Genomic DNA, 15187 nt, shown 5'->3' on the forward strand with positions numbered 1-15187 from the left:
CTCTAGCGCACCGACAGTTGAGTTTGAGCCCCGCAAGAAACTCGACCGAATCGCTCTGGGCGACGAAGGTCTTAATTCATTCCAAACAGTTCACTCCGAGTTAGTTCGTCCGGAAGCAGTTCGTATTACAAACTACTGTTCTTCAAAAAAAAAAACAATTTCTTTCAATCTTGAAGCAAGAATTGTATGCAAACATGTTGTTTGTTGCCCTTCTCCCACAGCGTAACCAGCGAGAAAAATCTATAATAAATATGCCCAATTTATTTGTTAAATTGTTTTGCTTTTTCACTATTTTCACTGTTTGTGTCCTAAGCAAAAAAAAAGTAGAATAAATTTCCCATTTAATGGTATATAATTTGATATAAATTGCATTAATGATATTGTGTAATATGCATTTGAAGTCCTTTAATTTTTCATTACATTTATCGTAGAGTCTCGCCATAGATAATTCATTCATTACCAACGTCATTACATATTTTGAATAAGTATTTATGAACATCTAGTTAAAAGGGACAAAACAAACAAGAGATTGCGCTCGATGTATCGAATCATAGATGCGACCAACTTCATTCTACGATGTCGTGATTATGCCTACAACTGATGGTCGAAATGTACCCGAGCGACTGCGATTCTTATGACACAATAAACAGAAGCGACGTAAAGAAACGCATCCACATTCACTTGCGAGATGCTAATGAGCTTCATTACAATATTACACGATTGAATTGCATTTTTTTAGAATTACCTCATACAAACATTTGTGTTTGATTAATCGTCAAAATATACCAATACTGTAACCCGTTCGACTCAAGTCCAAACGAGTTGTGTAAATCTGGCAACCTTGCCACGCAATTCGACAAAGCTTCGACATTGGAATTGAGCTTCGTGTTCTAGTTCTGTGAAGCGAATTGGTAATGAATTTTCGGGGGCAATGAATACGCTCTTAAAACATTAGCTTCATCGTAAACAGAGTAACACATTCTCTGTATGTGGGGGAAGCATGAGGCGAAATTGGGTCTGATGGTAATTTTATACTATGTGTTGCCGCAAGTCTACCGATCTACTACATCCACGATGGATCTGGTCACCCGGTATCTGAAAGCGACGCTTCAACGGAAACGTTACCCGCTGTCAGGGAGAATGATCGTGACGCAGACTCGATCGATCTGTCAATCGACCAGATCCGGCTGAATCATACGATCGACCACATTGATCGCGGCGTTAAGTGGAGCGGAGTGAATTTATTAAATTAATTACTACCTAAAAGTTTGTTACTACTATATTAGTTCCCACTTCTGTGGAGAAAATTTATTATCCTATAGTGCGGTTTCTAACCCCCAAAATTGAACTAATGCACTAAATTCTTTGAAGCAGATAAATAAATGCTATCTAATCTTAGTGTACGGGGTTTTACTTCCGCCAACAATTCTTCAAAGAATTTAAGCCAAATGATGCCGGATGATACTCCACCCACTCCGGAAGTTGTTAAATGCGTGGCCTGCGATGAGAAGGGTCCGGAAACTTTGTCCAGTGCGACAAATGCAAATCCTGGTGGCATTTCGAATGCGCAGGCGTCGATGCTTCGGTGAGCGACCGGGAGTGGAAGTGTGCTCAGTGCGAAACCGTGCCTAGCGAGTCGGGTAAAAGCAGCAAATCCAGCCGAAGCAAATCCTCTGTCGCTGACGATATGAAACGGTTGAAGCGACAGCAGGAGATTGAGCGGAAGCAGGTCGAGCTGGATATGAAGAGGAGGTTCCTGCAGCAAGAGCAGGAATTACTGAACAAGGCAAAAGTAGCTGACGAAACCAGAAGCCAGAACTCCCGGATTAGTCAACGAGGACGCGATCATCGTGTGCAACAGTGGTTGAACAAGACCCCTAATGATGATGAAGAAGGCGCGGTAGGTGGAGAACCATTACCAGCTGCCTCGCACACCAAAACCAGTGGTCAACAACTACCCACCGGCACCGGCGATCAGCAGACAGACCCAAAGACGACGAAGTCCAGCAACCAATTGCAAATCCGCGAATCCCGCGATGAAGTGACCGAATTGCGATCGCAGCTGGCGCTCTGTATGCAGCGAATGGACCAGGTTATTAGCCAGCAGTCGGCGAACCAGGTACCACAACAGCCCCCGATGAGTGTGCCCATGTCTACAGGTGCCATTCCTAAAACATATCCCAACCATGAACAGTTAAGTAGACATCAACCACCCCTACCCGCTGGAAATAAAGGCAGATCCAGCTTGTGTGACAGGATAAGTCCTCCCACAACCAAACAATACAATCGCTTCTCATCTCTGTGTGAACCACCCAGAAACTCGCTCCCAAGCTTTTACGACTGGCCCCCTATGGGAAACAATCCTCCTCCAAACCCTCAACCTTTCCCCCCAAGGCACTCTCAAGCTTCCGCAATAGCCTCGCAACCATGTCCAACATCGCAACAACTCGTAGCTCGGCAGTCTCTGGCTAGGGATTTGCCAACATTCACCGGGGATCCAGCAGAATGGCCGATATTCATCTCCAGCTACAACTACACGACCGAAACGTGTGGCTATACGGATGGCGAAAATATGGTCAGGCTGCAGCGTTGCCTGAAAGGCAGTGCGCTCGAAAGCGTAAGAAGTCGGCTCGTGATACCCCGTACGGTCCCGCAGGTCATCGAGACACTGCAAATGCGATATGGACGTCCGGAAATCCTCATAAATGCTTTGCTCCAGAAAGTTCGGTCAATTCCAGCCACGAGCGTGCATTCGTTTGAGTCAGACGTAAGAAGGACGCAAGGAAGGGAGCAGGGAAAGGACAAAGTGAAGCAGAAAGGTTACGTCCATCAACATGCGTCCGGAACTTCCGGCTTATCCGAAGCAGCTGAGCAAAAGCCGGCCGGATCTTCTCTAACGCTGGTCGAAGGAAAATTGGTGAAGGAGTTAGGAATATCCGGCAGCCCACAGCCGCTCTGCCTGCGATGGACGGCGAACACCTCTCGGACCGAGAAATCTTCAATGAGTGTGTCCATCTCCATCTCCGGAGAAGGCAAGGAAAGGAAGCACCAGATCGTTGGAGCGCGAACGGTTGAGAGCTTGAATCTACCAACGCAAAGCTTCAATTTGGAGGAGGCAGTGAAACGTTTCGAATACTTGAAGTACTTGCCTCTGCAGAGTTACCAGAATGCTACGCCTAGGATTCTGATTGGACTGGACCATCTGTCGTTGGCCCTGCCGTTGAAGATCAGGGAAGGATATGGATCCGGTCCCGTCGCAGCCAAAACCAGGCTTGGCTGGTGCGTTTACGGTCAGCAGCAACAGCAACAGAGCGCCTACAGTTTCCACATATGTGGATGCACGCATAATGAAGAGCTCCACGAAACGTTGAAGCAGTTTTTCACTGTAGAAGAAGTCGGAACAGTCCGCCCTTCCCTTTCGACGCCGGATCAGCGAGCCCAGCAGCTACTGGAGCAAACAACCAAGCGAGTCGGAGACCATTTCGAGACCGGGCTGTTGTGGGACAACGACTACATCGAGCTTCCAGACAGCTATCCCATGGCGTTGAGCCGGATGAAGTGTTTGGAGTGTCGTATGGAGCGAGATCTGACTCTCAAGGAGAAGGTACACCAGAAAATACGGGAGTACGTGTCCAAGGATTACGCGCATGTAGCGACGGACGAAGAACTGGAGACCGCCGACCCCAGGCGAGTCTGGTATTTGCCGATAGGGGCAGTTACGAATCCACGGAAACCCGACAAGATCCGCATCATCTGGGACGCAGCCGCGTTGGTAGATGGAACATCTTTAAACAGCCATCTACTGAAGGGTCCGGATCAACTGACCGCGCTGCCTGCGGTTTTGTTCAAATTCCGGCAATTCGGGATAGCGGTGAACGCTGACGTGCAAGAGATGTTTCATCAGCTTCGGATGGCGGCACGAGATAAACAGTCGTTACGCTTCCTGTTCCGGTTCGATCCAACGCAGCCTCCCATAATCTACGTTATGGACGTAGCCACGTTCGGAGCGACCTGCTCACCGGCCTCGGCACAGTTCGTGAAGAACTTGAATGCCAAGGAACATGCCCAGCAATACCCTCAGGCTGCGCAGCGGATAGTCGACAACCACTACGTCGATGACTATCTCGACAGCTTCGGGGATGAAAAGGAAGCGAAGAAGATTGCAGCAGAGGTGCGTACCATCCATCTCCAGGGTGGCTTCGTCTTGAGGAATTGGAACTCGAACAGCAAAGCAATATTAGAGTCTCTGGGGGAACCTGGGACCAACGAAGGCGAGAACATCAACCTGGTCAATAAGCAGCACACTGAGAGGGTTCTCGGAATGCTATGGATGCCAGCGACTGACGAACTCTGCTTCTCGACACACATGAGTGAGGAGGTACGCGCACTTATCGAGAGCGGTACTCGTCCAACGAAACGAGAGGTGTTGCGCTGTGTGATGACACTATTCGACCCATTGGGACTGCTAGCAACGTTCCTGATTCACGGAAAATACTCATCCAGGAGTTGTGGCGCACCGGAATCAACTGGGACGAGCAAATCCAGGACACTGAGTTGATTCGCTGGCGAGAGTGGGTACAGATGATCCAGTTTATTTCAACAATTCGCATTCCGAGATGCTACTTCGAAGGAGCGACGAATTCCACCTACGAAAATGCACAGCTACATGCGTTCGTCGACGCAAGTCCAGCGGCGGCCGGCTTTTGCTATATCTACGCGTGATGAACTCCGCTGATTCCGGAGTGTGTGTATTGGTTGCAGCGAAGACGAAAGTGGCACCGTTAAAGCCCATGTCCATACCCAGGCTCGAACTGCAGGGTTGTGCACTCGGTGCGCGGATGCTGAAGTTCGTCCAGGAAAACCATACAATTCCCATCACGAAACGCTACTTGTGGACGGACAACACTACGGCGCTTTCCTGGATCCGGGCGGATCCACGCAACTATCGACCGTTCGTTGCCCACAGAGTAGTTGAGATTCTGGAGACTACCAGTGCGGAGGAGTGGAGATACGTGCCTTCAGCATCCAACCCGGCCGATGAAGGGACCAAGTGGGGAAAAGGCCTATATTTCAGTACTGATAGCAACTGGTTCTCGGGACCAGAATTCCTGCAACACCCAGAAGACGCATGGCCGATTTCACCAGCGATGCCCAGCATCGAGACGGAGGAGATACGAGCTTCTGTCCTGTTCCATCTCGCGTACGAGCCCGTTATCCAGTTCGGAAGGTTTTCCAAATGGGAGAGATTACATCGCACCGTTGCCTACGTGCTGCGCTTTGTCAACAATATCAGCAGAGAGCGTAGCAAAATATCCGGTGATTTGCAACAGGAGGAGTTCCAGGCAGCGGAAGCGGTGATCATGCAGCAGGTGCAGTGGCAATCGTTTCCGGATGAGATGGTGATCCTCACGAAAAATAAATCGGTGGCGCGAGGTGATATGCAACCGATTCCGAAAAGCAGCTCCCTGTACAAACTTGTTCCAAGCCTGAACGAAAATGGAGTCATGCGGCAGACAGGACGTATTGGGGCAGCCAAGCAAGCATCCTACAATCTGCGATACCCGGTGATCCTTCCCAAGAGAAGTGAGATAACTTCGCTCGTGGTAGACCTGTTCCACCGGAAGTACAAACACGCGAACTCAGAGACCGTCGTCAACGAGATTCGCCAGCAGTTTGAAATTCCTAGTCTGCGAACACTAGTTCGAAGATGCAGCCGTGATTGTTGGTTCTGCAAACTTCGCCAAGCTCGACCGCACATCCCTCCGATGGGTCCACTACATGCAAGTCGTCTCGAAGCCTTCAGCCGGCCGTTCAGCTTTAGTGGATTGGACTATTTCGGACCGGTGTTGGTGAAGCAAGGAAGAGCCAGCGTGAAGAGGTGGGTCGCCCTCTTCACCTGCCTCACGGTACGCGCGGTCCACCTTGAGGTCGTGAATAGCCTGACGACTTCATCCTGCATTTCCGCTGTCAGAAGGTTCATCGGCCGTCGAGGGGCACCCGTTGAGATGTTTAGCGACAACGGGACTAACTTCCACGGCGCCGAACGACTACTTCGTCAACAAATCGCTACGGGGCTCTCCGAAACCTTCACCAGTTCGCAGTGCAAATGGAGCTTCATTCCGCCTGGAGCCCCACACATGGGCGGCGCCTGGGAAAGGATGGTTCAGTCTGTGAAGGCTGCAATGGGGGATGCTTACGGGGATGGGAAGCTTGATGAGGAAGGACTTGGGACCTTAGTTGTGGAGGCAGAGAGTATGGTTAACTCTAGGCCTCTAACGTACTTGCCGTTAGACTCTAATGAAACGGAAGCTCTGACACCGAACCATTTTCTGCTCGGGAGTTCAACTGGGGCAAAGGTACCGGGTAAAGGCATACGACATCAGCAGCGAAAGCTCCAAGAACTATGGGTGGACATCCAGGACCAGCTGGACATCTTCTGGAAACGGTGGCTAAAAGAATACCTGCCGGTCATTCGCCGTCAGCCGAAGTGGTTCGAAGAAGCGGCGAAGGAGATCACGGAAGGTGATTTAGTTCTCATCACCGATGAAGGAAAGCGTAGCGAGTGGATCAGAGGACGTGTAGAGCGAGCGATTCGAGGATCGGATGGGCGTGTACGACAGGCGATCATGCGGACTGCCGGAGGACTCGTGCACAGACCGGTAACGAAGATAGCCTTGCTGGACGTCAAAAAAGACCGTGCAGTCTTGGCCGATGGCAAGATGCACCCGGCGGAGGGTGTTGCCGCAAGTCTACCGATCTACTACATCCACGATGGATCTGGTCACCCGGTATCTGAAAGCGACGCTTCAACGGAAACGTTACCCGCTGTCAGGGAGAATGATCGTGACGCAGACTCGATCGATCTGTCAATCGACCAGATCCGGCTGAATCATACGATCGACCACATTGATCGCGGCGTTAAGTGGAGCGGAGTGAATTTATTAAATTAATTACTACCTAAAAGTTTGTTACTACTATATTAGTTCCCACTTCTGTGGAGAAAATTTATTATCCTATAGTGCGGTTTCTAACCCCCAAAATTGAACTAATGCACTAAATTCTTTGAAGCAGATAAATAAATGCTATCTAATCTTAGTGTACGGGGTTTTACTTCCGCCAACACTATGGATGAAGTTTTGCCAGAAATTTATAGAAAAATAGTTAAATTAGGATCAGGAATGTGTCTTCTAAGTGTTTAAATACCATTGAGCGATAATGTTCATTCAAGTTCTAAATTGGGTTCGGGTTTGCCATTATGATAGAGAGTAAATTGCTCTACAAATACTGAAGGCAGGATTAGCAAATTAAAGGGGGTGTCCCATCAAATTGCATCATGGAAAAAACGCTGTAGAAATTCGCCCAGTAGACCGATCCTTTTGAAAATTTTAGACAGTAAAATAAAAACTATTAAACAACTTTTGGCATTTTCTTTTTATTCATACTTCGAGCCCAAGCCCGTATGCTCGCACCTTCCTCTTTACCCCGTCCATAAGGTTCTGTACAACGTCAGGTTGTAGTTTTTTTTTTAACAGAAATCCATTTTCTCTTGAAGTCCGCCTCCGATTTGACAACTTTTGGGTTCTTCCGGAGGGCCTGCTTCATAATTGCCCAATATTTCTCTATTGGGCGAAGCTCCGGCGCGTTGGGCGGGTTCATTTCCTTTGGCACGAAGGTGACCCCGTTGGCTTCGTACCACTCCAACATGTCCTTTGAATAGTGGCACGAAGCGAGATCCGGCCAGAAGATGGTCGGGCCCTCGTGCTGCTTCAATAGCGGTAGTAAGCGCTTCTGTAGGCACTCCTTAAGGTAAACCTGCCCGTTTACCGTGCCGGTCATCACGAAGGGGGCGCTCCGCTTTCCGCAAGAGCAGATCGATTGCCACACCATGTACTTTTTGGCAAACTTGGATAGTTTCTGCTTGCGAATCTCCTCCGGAACGCTGAATTTGTCCTCTGCGGAGAAGAACAACAGGCCCGGCAGCTGACGGAAGTCCGCTTTGACGTAGGTTTCGTCGTCCATTACCAGGCAATGCGGCTTCGTCAGCATTTCGGTGTACAGCTTCCGGGCTCGCGTCTTCCCCACCATGTTTTGCCTTTCGTCGCGGTTAGGAGCCTTCTGAACCTTGTATGTACGCAGGCCCCTCCCGCTGCTTGGTCCGCTGGACGAATGAACTTGACAAATTCAGCTTATTGGCGACATCCCGGACCGAACTTCTCGGATCACGTCTAAACTGCTTAACTACGCGCTTGTGATCTTTTTTACTGACGGATCATCCATTTTTGCCGTTCTTCACCTTCCGGTCGATGGTTAGGTTCTCGAAGTATCGTTTTAGTACTCTGCTGACCGTGGATTGGTCGGTTCCCAGCATCTTACCGATGTCCCGATGTGACAACTCCGGATTCTCGAAATGAGTGCGCAGGATTAATTCACGACGCTCTTTTTCGTTCGACGACATTTTTCCAAATTTTCGAAAAATTGACAGTGAAGCATGGCCAACGTGATCTATACACTCTTATCTGATTATAAGCGAAAGCTGAAGATATAATTCCTAAAAATTAAATTTCTACAGCGTTTTTTCCGTGATGCAATTTGATGTGACACACCCTTTAGCACGACTGAATTTGAGTCGAACGGGTTGTCGCTTTGCATGACAGATATAAATTGACCCAAACGTTTCCCTAAAAAAATATCAACAATACGATCACAAATGTAGGTGGATATCCAATATATCAACGAAAAAATACTGATAATGGCTGAGAAGTAATGTGGTTGTGTTCAAATTCAGAGTACTGATGGTAATACACTTCCATTGCATAACAACGACAAAACAGTGCGCTACCATATTGGTCGGTACATCAGTTCCAATGAAGTTTTGTGGTGTATTTTTGGTTTCCCAATTCATAAACGGGTTCCAGCAGTTATATATTTAACCGTCCAATGACTAGGCGCATGCATCCGGCCACATAAACATAATTTCGTTCAAATCATTTCATTAGTTCTATTTTATCGATCAAACTCGATTAATTAAAGAACTTGTTAAAACATTCCAACATACTTAACATACATTAGTTTTATTTTATTTAACAACCAAACTATTCACTAGAAGAAAAAGAAAAGGTAGAACACCGTTTGCCGAGTCAGCTAGTATGACAATGGAAATTGTGATTTTTGGTAACTGACACCATATGTACAAGGTTTAAAAAATTCGGAGAGAGTCGCATCAAAACCTGCTGTTTTTCGGGTGATTTGGCGATTTGGTGATTTGGATACTCTATCACATGGGTTATTCATTATTTACGAAAAATACAATTTTTCTCAATTTTAATTTGAAATATGTTTTGTATGTTTGTGCATTTGTCCCGAAAATCCACCACCATATTTCGCACCGCGTATTCAAGCTGTTCCTCTCAGATTTTCAGTCGCGAATGCACACTAGCACTGTTTACATCAGAATCTGACATTTGCGTTCGGGCGAAAACTATGTTAAGGTCCTAATATGATCAAAACGATACATGCATCTTGCTCGAACGAACCAATCATTTCCTCAGAAGCTTACGTTACCACCGCAAGCTGTCAACGTTGACATGAATTTCCGTCTATTCACTTTCCCCTTAAATCGAATGTCAATCGCACTTAATTTGGCTTTGAACTAGAAATTCATAAAACCGTGTAACTTGTTCCTGTAGAACGCGCATATATTGGCGAGGCGGAGGTACCCTCAGCAGGTCCAAGAAAAAGTCAAATAATAATCTACACTCCCACTTAATTGATTGATAACATTAACTGTCTTACGGAACCGGAGTAGAATAAATGAAAGTACGCAAATAATACATGTCCAACGGTATGAACATTATTATGAAACGAACTAATGGAAAAGGAGCAATAATTGTTGTCCTACGTGACATCAACCCGCTGAAGCACAAACGAAACAACTGAAAAACACCAATTCAGAGCACTTTCTGATTATGCCATTTCAGGACCTCCCATCACGTTCGGCCTCAGTAATCGAACCGAATGTTACAAGATTGCCCTTTTGCGATGCGGTGCGCTCGGCCCTTATTCGAGTACACGTCCCTCCTGTTGATGGTTATTCGACGGAACAAAGTACCCACCATTACACGCTGTCCATGACGAAAGCAGACCGACAACGGCGACGGCGGCGATAGCTGAGATGGCCAGCCCTGCGATGACCGACCAGGTCGTACGCGGTGATGCACACGTTTGATTTATATTTTTTATGTAAAAGTTGTGTAACTAGCGATCCATCCGTTACTGGGGGTCGCTTCACCACCTCCGAGGGGGCGGGGGGCGGTGGGTACCTGCAAAAGGTTGCTCGCCGGCGAATCGCTGCTTCGACGATAGAGAAAGTTTTTTACAATCACGGTAGGTCTTGTTGTTTCATCATCGTGATGCTGTTTATTTCTTCATCTTTCGCTCGTACCTTTTATGGACATCACCGGTTTGTAACCATCCGTAGACTCTTTTCGGCGGTGAAATAATGCGCGACGAGTGGGGGTAAGTGGCTGATAAAATTGCGGTTTTACAATCGATTTGTGTTCGCCCTTAAACAAGCGCACTGCAGCGGAAAGCTGTGAGGCGCATATTTATGGTGATTATGAGCATCGAATCATAATTGCTGACATAATCTCGCCCATTGTTCTGGTAAATGGATTACTTGAACGTTATTATGCAGTATTCGGATGCGGTTATATAAACATAACGATCGAACATCTTGTCTCGAAATGCCCTGACCCCCTAAAGTTATAATGAAAAAGGTTAATATAGAAAGCTTAATAGCCTCGTTTGCTTGATATAAGTTACTAAGGGCTCATTCAGATAGTCGATGAATAGTATAAAATACGGTTAAAAAAATTTCGATCAAGAGGAAGAAACAAAAAGTAAGAAGACTTTTACTATGATATTCATCCAATACTTCTTGGGCTTGAGGCTTGAACTTGACATCGACGTGGCATTGATTCAACAAGCTGTGCAGTATTTCTGATACGATTTGGCCTTATTAGCTGCAACTTCTTGACATAATTACTGAATGCTTGTTGTCTCGTGTTTTTTTTATCCATAAATTACAATTATAGGGAACGACATAATTTTAGCTCTACCTACATATTCCCGTTCACAAAGCATTTGCGCGGATAATGAAAGGATAAAACTATTCTATTTGAATAGATCGAGATTCTATTTTCGGGGATAAAATTTCTGATGCGTATTCTTTGAATGACTTTATATTTATTGACGTATTCTATTCTATCCTTTATATCCTTTACTCAGCATACAATTATTAGGGATTTCAATTCATTCATATGAATATTAGGTTTCGATAATTTGTATCATCACATTGATCGTTCAGTTACCAGAATAAAACCATACCAGAACTAAAACTAATACCAGAATCACAATAGGATAATGCTAATCATTTGAAGTACGGATGCTGAAGTTGACCTATTCTCGATCTAGCGCCTAGCCTTAGATTTCTTCCGCAAGAAGTTTCTTCTCGCTTACCTGGCCAAAAGAAAGGGGGTTTGTGTCTGGGACTACCCACGACTTCTGGCATTTGTGATAACTGATGATCACAAATGCCAGGAGTCAGGTGTAGTCCTAGAACAATAATGAACACCGCAGCCCAAACAGAACATCCACGGTCTAGGATGCAATTGGTGGAATCCACAAAGAATATTGCACTACGAGCTGCTTGACCGAAACTGCTACTAACGATGTCTCAAAACGTTGTAGTAAGTGATGAAAAAAAAACCTTCAACTGAAATAGTTTTTGAAATAATGAATAACTATTTCTCGCGTAACTTTTGAAAAGGTCCTATGTAACAAATTTAAACAAATCGAGTTAATGGATGCACGCACTTATCATTGAATGCATTACATAAACAATTGTTCACGTATCTATCTTCTTCATCTTTTTATCGCCGATGCAAAAAATATCCAATGTACAGAATCGGATTTGAAGCGCCCGGCTGTTACTTCAGACGCCTCTTTCCTCCGACGATCGAAACGTCCGAAGTAACAAAGCAGTCAAAACAATACGAAGTCGTACTTCGGTCGTTTTGAGTTTTTGTTTCTTACAGCTGTTGTTACCGATTTCAATGCAATATGCAATGCAATAATTCGCCTCTAGAATGAAATGCTGTTATTTGGTTTGTTGCTTAGAAGTTAGTTTCAAATTTTTGTCGTGCAACGTAATATGTCCAATGTGCAAATGCGGGCAGACAAAACGTCCAATGTAACATTTTTCGCTCCTAGTCTTCAACTTTAATCTTAAATCATGGAACAACAGTTACGATTGGTTTTTCAGAGTTATTCTTGACTGCTAGTGGTGAAAGTAGCGATAAAGATCGGAAGCTTTTAAGACAATTCGCGGAATAATGTTTGGGTCTTCAACTTCGTTTTTCTCGAGTTGACGAAAATGTTACATTGGACCTTTTCAAAAGTTATGCGAGATTTCATTCTCAGGCGGATCTTCCCCACATTCCGTTTTGCCTGCCAAGATTAGGTCGATGTGATGTCAACGATCGACCCCAAATGCTGTCACTTTGCAATCGAGTTATCGTCCTTTCATATGCATTCGTCGAACAATTTGACACCACTTTCTTGCCAACATGTGCAAGGCGTCGACCTGCTTGCAGCGTTTAATAATTTTATTAGAAAAAAAGAGAACCAAAATGCATGTAATAAAAACACTATTGTGAGCAAACAAGTAGATATAATCGGTGCATCCGGGTTGTCCGGATTGACGATTCGAATCCATTTGAGTACGTTGTCGTTGAAATATTTCTCCGTGACACACATATGTGGCTGAGGAGGATTCTTGAATGTGCGCGAAGCACGGGATCTCTTATAGGGAAAATTGCTTCGATGGCCAGGTGCTGCTGCTGCTGCTGTTGATGTTGGTACTGTCCCCGGCATGGCCACCAGGGCTTGGAGGATACTGCTGCGGGAAAGCTGATGCTGATGGCTACTGTTATAGAAGTGAGAATCCGTTATAGAAGTGGAATGGTGATGAGGGAAATCATCTTTTCTACTCACCAATTGATGGGAGCAAAAAAAAGCCGGATCAACCGAACGAACGGATGTATCCATTGCTGAAACAAAATAAAATAATTAATGAATAAAAAGTATAATAATTTCTTTAGTCACCAATTGTATGATCCATTTGTTTTTGTTTGGGATGACAGTTTAGCGACGAAGAAAAAAAAATCACCAGTGATTCCAATTGGTTTTTTAATTATTCCGCATTTTCGATCAATGACGGAGATGTCACAGCGTTTCGGCTCACATTAGGTCGATGATTTTTTCGTCGATTAGATTGTGGGTCTGTAGGAGCATTGTACCACTGCGACCATTAGTTTGATCTATTGTAGTGCTCAGCCGGATGAAAACTAGTTTAGTTCGTTGTAAAACATGTTTGTCATCATTATGTCGATGAATTGGAGTTCTCGTGTCATCCGGTTCATCCAAAACTATAAAAATTCACCGAATCTTCTCTATTTTAGTAGGATATAATCAAAACCAAATAACGTTATTTGAAACTCCAACCAAATAGCCCTCTCCAAGACATCAATTGATCAAAAAATGTGATCTCGTGTTCACTCCAGTCAGTCATGTTTTTTTTTTCATTCATAATCATGGATGTTCGGATTTTAAGATTTACAAACTTCACCAGAGCAGTCTCGTTTGGACAGCTTAAAACTGAAAGGTTTTATTGATAAATAGCTGACCCAGTAATCGTTGTTCTGCCCTATCTGTTATTTCTAGTGAATATACTATTTCTAGTGAGTTTTTGACGTAGAACTACGTCTTTCAGGAAGGGTGCCAAATAAGAAAACAGATCACGTTTCTATGAAATAAAGTTAACGTTAATAACCATTTTCACTGTGAACGAATTCTCATGATTTGCATACCAATCGAATCGGAAATTATCTAAGAATTGTTTGATATGCTATACATTACAATTCGCTAATCTCTAAACGGTTGAAATTCGTGAAAAATGGAAGAACTTCATTTTTGCATACATTTGTTCTACCGATTTGTGTGCTAACCCTACCCGTGATTCGAATGATTATAACTCGAACATTTTTCAACAGATCGGAATGATGTTTGCGTCCATCACAATTAATAAAATGTTGTTTTTAAGAGATGCACAATTGAATAATTGTAAAATGTCAAGCGTTATCTAAACGCCCTAACTGCCAAATTTAGATTTGCTCGATTTACAGTTTCCCCAACACAAACTTCAAAATCGATGTACTTGTGGAAATCCGCTTTGCAAATATACATGCAAGCCGGGGGTATTTTTTTCCTACCGAGCTGTTTTTCCCTAACACGGACTTCAAAATAAATGTGTCTGGGGAATCCGCTTTGCAAGTACATGTAAGTCAGGGGTATATTTTTGTATTGAGTACTTTTGTACTCGCTTGTCGTTGTACAGACCGGAAAATGTCTCCCTAAGAGCCCCCGCATACTACAGACTTTCTGTGAACCAAGAGTTTGGTCGGGTCGGCCTTCTAGTGCAAAAACCGACCCAACTGAATCGACGTAATGTGCGTACATGCATACCTCTCCGTACTAATTAGGAAGCCGACCAAACTATCGGCTGACAAATCAGTCTGCAGTCTGCGGGGGCTCTAAAACGTACTTTTAGAGCTCCCGCAGACTACAGACTTTTGTCTGCCGATAGATTAGTGGAACGACTCACAGCCCTATTCTGTATTCCGACGGATTTCCATTTCGTTCGAAACCGTTATTTCGTTCGAGTTATAATTTCGCATTCCTCATTTCGAACGTTTTGCCCATTCAATGTTCGAAGAGAAACAGATCGAACGAAATGCAAAAACAACTCGAACGGAATACAGAATGGAATTTTATCAAGTCGTTCGAAATATTTCGAATCGATTGAAATACAGAATAGGGGTGTTAATCAGTACGGAGCGATATGCATATGCGCACACCACACCGATTCAGTACCGGCCGATAGAAAAGTTTAATAGGCTTCCCGATTGCATTCAAAATATTCTGTCGGTCAACTATCGGCCGTCCGTTTAATCAGTACTGGCTGGCATCGATATACGCACACACGATGATTGTTTATCGGCTGATAGTTCAATTCGCTCTCAGTTTTGGCATCCGACATATGTGCCGTGCGAATCACTGAGAATGGGAT

General features: G+C 44.9%; 1 protein-coding gene across 1 annotated transcript; it reads left to right on the forward strand.

Annotated features, from left to right (window-relative positions):
* The first annotated feature begins 4616 nt into the window (after nt 1-4616).
* On the forward strand, nt 4617-6950 carry LOC129781961 (uncharacterized). Its single transcript, XM_055789464.1, has one exon. The coding sequence runs from the start codon at nt 4617-4619 to the stop codon at nt 6948-6950; it is 2334 nt and encodes a 777-aa protein (XP_055645439.1).
* Nucleotides 6951-15187: the final 8237 nt, after the last annotated feature.

The sequence above is a fragment of the Toxorhynchites rutilus genome, chromosome 1, assembly GCF_029784135.1.
Source record: "Toxorhynchites rutilus septentrionalis strain SRP chromosome 1, ASM2978413v1, whole genome shotgun sequence".
In the NCBI taxonomy this organism is placed as follows: Eukaryota; Metazoa; Arthropoda; class Insecta; order Diptera; family Culicidae; genus Toxorhynchites; species Toxorhynchites rutilus.